General features: G+C 61.5%; 1 protein-coding gene across 12 annotated transcripts in view; it reads left to right on the top strand.

Moving 5' to 3' along the window:
* The window catches only part of LOC105485881 (lipase maturation factor 1), a 105,460-nt gene that overhangs the window by 61,471 nt on the left and 33,643 nt on the right, over positions 1-10,346 (top strand). For 11 of the 12 annotated variants that reach the window (XM_071083823.1, XM_011748455.3, XM_071083826.1 and 8 more), the window contains one exon: positions 7,512-7,577. In XM_071083823.1, coding sequence (XP_070939924.1) covers positions 7,512-7,577 — 66 coding nt within the window. Of the gene's footprint in view, positions 1-4,518; positions 6,301-7,511; positions 7,578-10,346 lie in introns of those variants that run through there. The other variant, XM_071083832.1, reaches the window with a different exon arrangement.

Here is a 10,346-nt window from a genome sequence, read left to right as displayed (position 1 = left end):
CCCACCTTGGCGTGAGTGTTGCCTGGCAGAGGCATCTCAGGCCCACAGGAGGATAAAGAGAAGCCAGAGAACTCATCATTCCAAAAACTGGCCAAGTTAAAACATAATGTCTGGCCGGGTGCAGTGGCTCACGCCTGTTATCCCAGCACTTTGGGAGGCTGAGACAGGCAGATCACCTGAGGTCAGGAATTTGAGACCAGCCTGGCCTACGTGGTGCAATCTTGTTTGTACTAAAAAACACACACACACATAAAAATTAGCAGGTATGGTGGCGGGCACCTGTAATTCCAGTTATTTGGGAGGCTGAGGCAGGAGAATTGCTTGAACCTGGGAGGCGGAGCTTGCAGTGAGCCAAGATCGCACCATTGCACTCCAGCCTGGGCGACAGAGTGAGACTCCAGCTCAAAAAAATAAAATAAAATATGATGTCCAAACTCACACCTGTGCAGCTCACGGCTCCATGGGGCTCACACCTGTGCAGCTCACGGCTCTGGAGGGCCCACACCTGGCTACAGCACCCACAGGTAGGGCCTTCTAATGCTCCTTATGTGCAAACTGTCTTGTCCTCATTAACACAAGAAGAAAAAGCAACAACTGAAATGTGGAATATGTAAGCCCACAGTGTCCACAATTTTTAGGTCAGAATCGAGCAAAGGCCAGGGAGCTATAGCCAGGCTGTATGATTGCAGGTGCCGCGGAAACTCCAGTAACTGAGATGCCGCCATGAAGAGCTGCCTGGGATATTACAGAAGCCTTAGGCCAGTCAATGTGACCACTTAGATCAGATGGACAAAAGCCTTGAAAAAAGGTGCAGGGGGAGTGCCCTGCGCAGTGACTTCTTTTCTCAAGGAAAGCCGGGATTCGGGACCCGCGTCAGAGCTGAGCCCCACGTCTCTCTTTACACCCAGACCTGCTCACCTTTTGTGGGATTCAGGCCCAAGTGTGCGGCATCGTGCAGTGGAGACTCTGACCCTCACGGGCCAGGGCAGGAGGTCTCCCGCGTCCAGGGCCCGTGCCTCCCACGTGTGTGCTGCCACCCCAGGCCTCATGGGGTCGGAAGGAAGGTGCCAGGGGCTCAACAGGTTTGCACGTTAATGTCTGCTGTTTTCCCACAGGCCCAGGCCTGTCTGCAAAGCTCTTGATGCTGAGCGTGCTTCACCCCCAAGCGTCCCAGAGGGTCCGCAGCCCATGGGAAGTGTGGGTCATGGGCAGCACTGAAAGGCCAATGTGGAAAGGCGCTGCCGGCACCCGGGAAGAGCTGACTTTGAAGTCCACAGGCTGCTGCCTGGCATCAGAGCCGCTGGTGAAATCACATTAAACGTAACGGAATCAGTATCGGCATGCAGCCCTGTGAGGCCAGGATCAGGCGGATGGAGGGGGCGACAGGCCTGCCCTGGTCCTAGGCAGCCACACTCCAGAACCAGAGCGATTATCCTGATGGCTTTATTGCATCAGTATGGGGGCAGCTCAGAGGAAAGGGGCTGCTTTCAGGCCCATCGCCTTCAGGGCACCACCCGGAAGGGGCCGACCTCTGACTCCAGCACGGAGGCATCGTGGGAATTTTTAGAAAATGATGTCTATGGCATCCTGACCTCTGGCCCCGGCTGCCGCCCCCTGTGAGGCTGAGGCCCAGACCGGAGTCCTCGAAAGCGCTTTGTGCCTCTGACCTCCAGCGTCTGTGGGCAGAGCTGGGGCAGGAGCCGGGGTGCTCCTCGCAGCTGAAGTACATCAGCCTCCAGGGCGAGCGTGTCTCAGATCCCCGCGCAGCCCCCGGGACGATCACACAGGACATGCTCTCCTGTAATCTTCAAAGGATCTCCTGGGTTATGGGTGCAAAATAAAACTATGCTAAAAAGAGCACTAGTAATTCCTCTTCCCAGCCGCACAGTCCAGCTCAGGTGACCTCCCAGTGAGAGAACCAGCCGCCGTGCTCACCACGCACGCGCCTTTCTGGGTTCACGCCGGAAGTCTCTATTGAAGTGCACGTTGTTTGCCAGAAGACAAAAATAAAAACACAGTAAGTCCAGAATCTCTTCTGTCTGATTTCTAGTGAAAACTGTGATCACAGCAAGAGGAATTCACGTGGTACAGTGACTAGAGCAGCAACTTCCGGAAGGCAGACCGATCCCGTCACAGAGACAGGCGACTGAGAGTCCACAGCAGACCTCGTGCTTCGGAGATGCCACGCCACAGCGAGAACTGCCCTCCTCTTAATTCCCCTCCCCTGGCTAAGCTCCTAAGGCGTGGTGATTCTTGGGGTCTTCGTGGTGTCTGGTGACCTGAAAGCTCGTGCCCCAAGTCTTGGCACCGGCATGGCCTGGCTGCCACCCCTTGGCTCTGCCCCCGCCTGGGCTGCTCTGGGCCCCAGCTGCCACCCCTTGGCTCTGCCCCCGCCTGGGCTGCTCCGGGCCCCAGCTGCCACCCCTTGGCTCTGCCCCCACCTGGGTTGCTCTGGGCCCCAGCTGCCACCCCTTGGCTCTGCCCCCACCTGGGTTGCTCTGGGCCCCAGCAGCCAAGGCCTCAAGGGCACCCAGAGCCAGGGGAAGGAGCACTTCCGGTGTTTTGAGACAGACAAGCCTCTGCGAACAGGCCTTAGGTTCTGGAAGCCCAGGCTCTCCCGGCTGGCATTGGTCAGAAAGTCAGTACCCCGCCCGCAGTGTGGGTCCCCTAGGCTCTGCGGCGGCCCGACTGTCAGCTTGGGACAGCCTTTTCCAGGTGCTTGGGGAGCAAACAGCTGCCCTCAAACTCATGGGAATTCACTTCCAGGCAGCAAGCGAGCCCAAGGAGTTTGTCCAGGCCCAGGTCCTTTGGTCTGCAAGTTGGAGCCCAGTGTCAATGAGCCAGTCAGCTGCGTGTCTGAGGGCAGAGCTTTGTCCTCAGTGTGAAGCCACGGGGGCCCTGGGTCCCCTTCGTCAGGAGCCACAGAAACCCTGGCCCACCACACTTCGATGCTCAGACCACTGTTCTGAGGCGTGAAGTGGCCCAGAGGCGAGGCCCCTCCTCGAGAGGATGCCCGCCACGCAGAGGATGCCTGCCATGCACACAGCTCCTGGTGCAGCTGTGCAAGGAAGTCTGCATGCTGAAACGAAGCGCTCGGGGGCACAGCCCACCTCCCATGCCAGTTCTCTCTTGCATGAGGGCAAGAAAGTGCGGATACCATCCCAGGAAAACGGGAGAGCCACGGAGCCAGGCAGGACCCCAGGCACCACCCCTGCCGCAACTGGGCCACCCTCAGATATGGAGACGAGAGGGCCTTGATAGACCCCACAGTGCCTGTGCCCACGGAGCCTGCTGGTCACCCTCACCCTGAGACACGGTTTCCCCCCACCCCCAGCTCTCAAAGCACTTGGGGAGAAGCAGTGGCTGCTGTAACAAGCCTGAGACCCCTGCAGCTGCTCACAGGGGCACCAGGCTGTGACCCGGCTCCAGGGCGAAGCTCTCCCCTTTGAGTTTTCTCCTGCGGAGGGAGGACCTGTCGCGAGTAATTCCCTGTGTTTACAGGTGGGGAGGAAGGGCCACTGATGTGGGCGAGGGGACCGTAATGCCAGGAGGGTGGAGGAGGTTGTGGCTCGGAGGGAGGCCTGGCGGCGCCGCCTCCTTGAAACACCACGTTAGCCGGTGCTTTCGGGGACTGTGGGGGCTTGGGTCTGTCCTGAAGCACTGTGCAGGGGGCTATCACTGCAGGGTGGACGGCAGGCCTCTGGGGGCCAAGGGAGAGAAACGGGGTATCCACAGAGCATCTCCTTCTGCCGCATAAGACTGTCAGACGCTTCGAGTTTCCAGGTGGCAGATTTGGGGACCTGTGTCCCAGGACACACGGGCACCGGGAGAGGAGCTGCTGCAGCCGCACACTGCAAGGCTGGAACGTCGCCGACGGGCCTGGAAAGTTCCAGCGCTCCGAGCAGAGCGGGAGGGTAGCACGGGCAGTGGGTCCCCCAAGCAGAGCGGGAGGGTGGCGCGGGCAGTGGGTCCCCCGAGCAGAGCGGGAGGGTGGCGCGGGCAGTGGGTCCCCCGAGCAGAGCGGGAGGGTGGCGCGGGCAGTGGGTCCCCCGAGCAGAGCGGGAGGGTGGCGCGGGCAGTGAGTCCCTCGAGCAGAGCGGGAGGGTGGCACAGGCAGTGGGTCCCTGGCTCCCTTTGGGTCTGGTGCGTTTATCGGCCTGTCTGTGCCTTTTTTTTTTTTTTTTTTTAAGAATTAATTTTGGGCTGAAAAGCCTCAAAGAAGGCTTTGTTCCTTTGACACTTGCTCTGGAAGAAAAAAAAAATCCGTGGAAAATCTGACATCTGCAATGTAGAGATAAATCAATAGATGGGAGGAATATAATTATCTTCCACTCCTGAAACAATTTTTCAGATTTTTAAGTGTCTCATATCAGCTTAGAATTTGAATGACATTTTAATTATTTTGTTTTTTTCTTCTTTTCCTGGTTTGAATCTCCATAGAGTTCCACTCTCGGATTCTTCAGGGAGCAGAGCTGGTGCTCATGTGGGAGGAGCGGGGGCGGTGGCTTTGCCCCTGCCCGGTGGAGCTGTGCGTTTCATCAGAAGCGGTGGCTGCCCTGGGCATGGGCAGTGCCTTGTGGAGTGGGGCCTGCTCCACCCGGTCAGCTGAACACCCTCGGCTGTTTTCATGCACGTTTGCAGGACAGGAGCCCAAGCGGGAAACAGTCTCTGGTGTTTTTGTGATCTGAGCAAACCCAGCTTCCAAAAGACCTGACTCGGTTTTTAAGGCAGTTCACCCTTCAGATCTTTAAACAGTAACACTCCTGGGTGTTTGGTGCCCTCCCTGCCGTTGGGGGTGCAGGGCGTGTGAGGGCAGGGGCGTGCAGCGAGACCCTAGAGGCGGTGATGCCGGACCCAGACGTGCCCCCCTCAGACGCAGCCTTCACAGTGTGCGGGGTGGCGGAGCCTGAGAACCCCTCCGAGGCGTGTCTGTGGACGGTGCAGCCTGCGTGTAGGTGGTGTCCCATCTGGCTCACACGCGGAGCAGATGCCTGTTGCTTGGTGTTCCTGTAAGGCCAGGCTGGGCTCTTGGTCCCACTCCCCTGCCGTTTCTCATTCGTGTCCCTCTCAGCCACGTGCCGTCCTTCAGGGCGCAGCGCAGCCTCTCCTGGCTCTCCCACTCCCCCGCCAGTCCCGCGGGCCCCATGTTCCAAACTCGTCGGAATTGGACACGCCCCTCCCCTGCCCAGGTCATCCTGCACAGATAGCAGCAGAGCCTGCTGCCTTCTCGGTCACATGTAGCCAGAGAACCCGGCGGCTCCCGTGCTGCCTGGCCCTGGCTTGGAGCCCGCAGCCACCCCGAAGGCCCTCCCGTGTGTGGTCGGTTTTGTGTCAGCCTGGCTGGGCTGGGGTCCCTGGTCCATCACCAAATGCTGGCCTCCGTGCTGCTGGGAGGTATTAATGTTTTGCTGACGTGGCTCCAGCCCGTGATGGGCTGACCTGGGGAGGAGGAATCTACTGGGAGCCTGAGGCTGACCCGACCGGGCAGGAGACCGAGGCTGGAGCTGGGGCTCCCTGGAGAGGAGGAAATTCCACCCCAACGGCAGCTCCGGCCCCTGCCCTGGAGGTCCTGGTGGCCCCCACAGGCCTCAGGCTGCACCCCCGACCGTCTGGAGGCCGGTCTCCCACAATGGGACCGTGACTGGCACCGTGGTAGAAGGGACCCTGCATTCCAGGGACTCCTGGGCCTCCCGCTGTGGCCTCCTCAGCCCTGCTGTGCCTCGTGCTCCTGCCTGAGGAGTGCACCCTCACCCTCCTCTTCTTCCCTCGTGGCCATGCCCACCCTGCCCCGGGTCTCCCCACCCAGGCCAGCCCTGTCAGCTCTGTCCAGATACGAGCCAGCCTCCGCTGTGAACAGATTGTGTTCCCTGAATTCCGTTTCACATGGAAACCCTGACCCCAGTGTCATGGTACCAGGAGCCAGGCCCGACACCCCAGCACACCCACAGAGGGAGCACTGGCTGATGGGAGGCAGCCGTTACGAAAGTGTCCCCAGAGAGACCCTCACCCTCTTCCCACCATGTGGGCAGCAGCGAGACAGCACCACCTGCAGCCCAATGCAGCTGCCCCGGAGCCCACCATGCTACACCGACCGTAGCCGTCGGCTCTGAACCTGCGGCATGGATTCCTGTCCTTTATGTGCCGCCGCATCTGCCACGCCTGGTGGCTGTCCTGCCTCTCTGCACCTTGTCGCACCTGCGCCTGCAGCACACGGCCTCTATGGGGTGGAGCGGGACCCGGCACCTCACGGGCACTCAGTGCTTATGTGCCAGGTGGACAGTCGGGTGGACAAGGGGACAGGTGGGCGGACAGTCCGGTGGACAGGGGACGGGTGGGCGGACGGTCCGGTGGACAGGGGACGGGTGGGCGGACGGTCCGGTGGACAGGGGACGGGTGGGCGGACGGTCCGGTGGACAGGGGACGGGTGGGCGGACGGTCCGGTGGACAGGGGACGGGTGGGCGGACGGTCCGGTGGACAGGGGACGGGTGGGCGGACGGATGGTCCAGTGGAGAGGTGGATGGAGCCCAGGGGATTTGGCCGGGAGTGGTTGTAGCAGCAGAAACCGCCGTCATGGAGGAGGGCTCACTTCCACGTCTGTGCAGTCTCACCTCGGACACAGCCAGCGTGTGAGAGACGCTAGATGTGAATCTGTCTCAGCGGTGATTTTAGGGTGGGCGGGAGGAGGGGGCAATTGTTTCTGACTTGTGAAGGAATCATCTGAAGCCATGAGTGCCCGAGGGAAAGCGGATGGGTGTGGGAGCCGACCCCTCCCTGGATGCTTCACTGTGGCCCAGCACTGCAGAACTCCCACCCCCACAGCCTCCCTGCACCCCCACAGCCTCCCTGCACCCCCACAGCCTCCCTGCACCCCCACAGCCTCCCTGCACCCCCACAGCCTCCCTGCCCAAGTCCCACCTTCCCCAGTGCTGACGGCTCCCTCTGCAGGCCCCTGGAAGCCTCTCCCGTGCCCCAGGCATCCTCACAGCAGCCGGTTGCAGTGTGTGGGAGACACTCGGGGCCTGCGCCTGGGCTCGCTTTGTACCGCAGGGGGCGTGGCTGAGACCCGTGTGCACTGGGCGCTCCCTCCTGACTTTGGGCTCATCCTGGAGGCTCTGAGAAGCTTCCCTCTGACACTGTCCGTGGGGTCTGTGCAGCGCATGGTGCATTTGTGCTCTTTAAAGACACGCAGCTTCTGCAGCGTGATGAGGCGTGGAGCTCTGAGAATGAGTGTTGGGGAAGGCGCACCAGGCGCTGACTATAAAAAGGAAGCCGCCGTTGCTCACGCCCGCGGTGTGCACTTAACTCCTGTTCATCAAAGCAGCCCTGAATCTGCCCTTCCCAAATTCCCCCTTCCCAAGTGTTTCATACGTAAGGTCCCCTCCCTCACGGCACCTGCAGCCCAGATCCACGGCCTTCGTGGACGGTTCGTCTTCCCGGGAAGCTGTTTCTGTTGGGGCCGCCGCGTCCCCAGCCCCCGTGACTGACTCTCCCTCTGCCGTCTTCCTTGCAGGGCCTGATCAAGATCCGGGGGGACCGGTGCTGGCGAGACCTCACCTGCATGGACTTCCACTACGAGGTGAGCGCGCCGTGCAGGGTGAGGGCAGAGCACCCGGCCTCACGCCGTCCCATTCCCACTCTTGGTGGGCGCAGTCCTGCACACCCTGGTGAGCGGTTGCGTCACAGGGTCACCCCCAGTTGATTCAGGACACCCTCTCCTTCCTTCCTCCGGGTGGGGTGGTCACATGGGGGTTTGCAGGCGCCCCTCACTTGCTGGGGCCGCGGGGACGGGGTCCGTGGCCCTCCATGGTCTCGAGTGCAGCGGGTTTGCTCTGGTTCCTGCACCGGCACCCTCTGCTGCTGTCCTCGGTCCTGCCCAGGCCTCCAGGCCAGCCCTTCCTTCCTGGAGTCCACAGCTCCCCACCGTCCCGGCAGGTGCCTCTTGGGGGCTTCCTGGCTGTGTGCCCAGCCCCTGCCATGCGGAGCTGTGGCTCCATCATTACCTGGACACGGGCAGGTGTGTCCCACAGGGCAGGTGTGAACCACAGCATAGTTCCACTGTGCTTGGCCCCCAGGCCCAGGCTGAGTCCCTTCAGACACCCCGGTTCTTGCCAACTGCTCACAAGTTCATGTAGGGGCTGGGAATGACCTGGGGCCTGGAGCTTGGATAGTCATTTGTTCTCAGTCCATGTGGGAGCCTCCTGGTAGCAGCATCCCCACCCTGGGCCTGTGTGGTTGTGGCCACGGCACACCTAGAGCATCTCAGGCCTGGACACCCCTTCCTGGGTTCGGCCAGTGCTCACACCTGCACTGGAAGCGGTCGTTGTCCGCGTGCCGCCGACAGCCAGTGGCAACTGTCTCATTGCCTTTGCGTTTTCTGCCAGGGTTGCTCTGGCACTCACCGCCTCCACGCGTGGAGCTGGTGCCGTTCTCACGTGGCACCCCTGCTGCGGTTCTGTGTCTTGGTCCACGTGCCGGCCTGGGACGGGCGTTTATGCCTGCATTTACATTTAGTGGCTGTGTCCTGACTTTATTCTTCAGGCTCTTGAGATCTCCCCATACCCCATCAAATGCCCTGCCTTGCTGAGGACCTGTGAGCTCCTCTCGGTCTGAGACCAGGTTCTGCTGACGGTCGGTGAGATACCAGAAAGCAAACGCTCTCAGCTCTGTGGCTGGATAGTCCCAACACAGCCGTGACAGGCAGCAGCGGCAGAGCACACATGCGTGAGAGGCTATCGCCAACAAAGCTTGCACACCGCAGCCCACGCCGGCCACCCTGCCCCCGAGAAGGTCCAGCGCCCTCAGCCCAGGTCAGGAAAGCTGAGGGGACCCGTGTGTCCAGACGCCCTCAGGACAGGTCAGCACAGCTGAAGGGCCCTGTAAGGTGCCCTCAGAACAGGTTGGGAAAGTGTGGGGAGGTCCCATGTCTCCAGAAGCCCTCGGGACAGGTCAGGAAAGCTGGGTGGGCCCCTTGTCTCCAGGCCAGAAGCTCCACAGCGAATCTCACGGAGCCCGCTGGCTCAGCACAGGGGGGGACAGCGGTGGTGCACTGGGCTCAGGTCCACGAAGGCTGGGGGCTGGTGAGGACCATCCCATGCAGGTTTCCATTGGCGAGAGACACTGAGGTGCCCACCCGTGTCCCCATAAACACTCTGATGCCTTCTCTACGGAGCGGCTGCATTTTAAAGCTGGTGTCAGGCATCCTGGGCTGTGTCTCTTCAGTGAACGTGGCTGCTCTGGGCCCGGGAGGGTCTCGGGATCCGCAGGACTCTCCCGGCCAGGACCACCAGGGTGTGGTGTTTCTGAGGGGCGGGTCACGCCACAGCTACGCTCCAGCGAGGACGCAGGTCGCAACTCTTGGGGAGGCTGGCTGGGGGGCCCCACAGCTGCCTGTCAGCACTGCCTTCCCCTGTGTCCACGCGGCCAGCTGGGATGCGGTGGGTCCCTTCCCGCCCCCCTGAGCACCCAGTTCTTCCTGTGCCCCAGAGGCCCAGGACTGCCCCTCGCCGGAGCTCTCTGCTGTGTTGTGTGTGAGGAGTGCTCTGTGTCCGCCGCCAACTCCACCAGTTCAGACATGGCCTGAGACAGTGGACAGAGTGGGCCCAGCCTGGAGCACAGAGGCAGGGGCAGCCCGGGCCTGAGGGATGGCCCTGGATGTCTCGAGGCACCCTCGGTGTCACTGCCACCCGGAGGGTCGGCCGCAGCGGTGTCCGGGCCACAGACAGGGCCTGCAGGCAGGGCCCAAACCCACTCTCCCTGTAGCTTGCAGCGTGGCTTTATCTGGGACCGCCTTGTGATTAGTTAAGATGAAGTCAGCGTGGACTGTGCTGAGCCCCAAATCCAACGACTGTGTCCTTAGAGGAGGCCCAGACACATGGGGGTCCTGTACCCACGTGGCTGAGCTTCTGGAAGGTTGGATTGTGGCTGGGGCCACTCCCCTGTCCAGACACTGAGGCTGCAGTGCAGGGTGTGTGAGGTCAGGGCCCTTTTCATCCACATCCCAGGACAGGCTGAGCCTTGGCTCACGGAGAGCCTTGAGCCTAATGTCCTGATGGTCACATGGGGTCCAGGGCCAAGCCGGGCAGCTTGAGGCTCTGGTGGCAGCTGCTGTCCCAGCGGGTGGGGCCACCCCCTCCCCGCCCAGCTGCAGAGACTGTCCTCGGGGAATCGCGTTTCAAATCCCACCATCACCTGAAGAGGCATGGGGGAGCCCCACTGAGCTGGGAGAAGGCCCAGGAACCCCTTTTCTTACATCCCCAAGGGGGCCCCTTGGGGCTCTAGGAGCGAGTACCTGGAGTAGCCAGTGTTCAGAGTAGTGCGGCGCCGTGCCTGCAGCGGGTGGACCACG

The sequence above is a fragment of the Macaca nemestrina genome, chromosome 18 (genome assembly GCF_043159975.1).
Source record: "Macaca nemestrina isolate mMacNem1 chromosome 18, mMacNem.hap1, whole genome shotgun sequence".
NCBI lineage: Eukaryota > Metazoa > Chordata > Mammalia > Primates > Cercopithecidae > Macaca > Macaca nemestrina.
The sequence above is the reverse complement of the archived record's forward strand: the minus strand, read 5'-3'. Positions and strand labels throughout refer to the sequence as shown.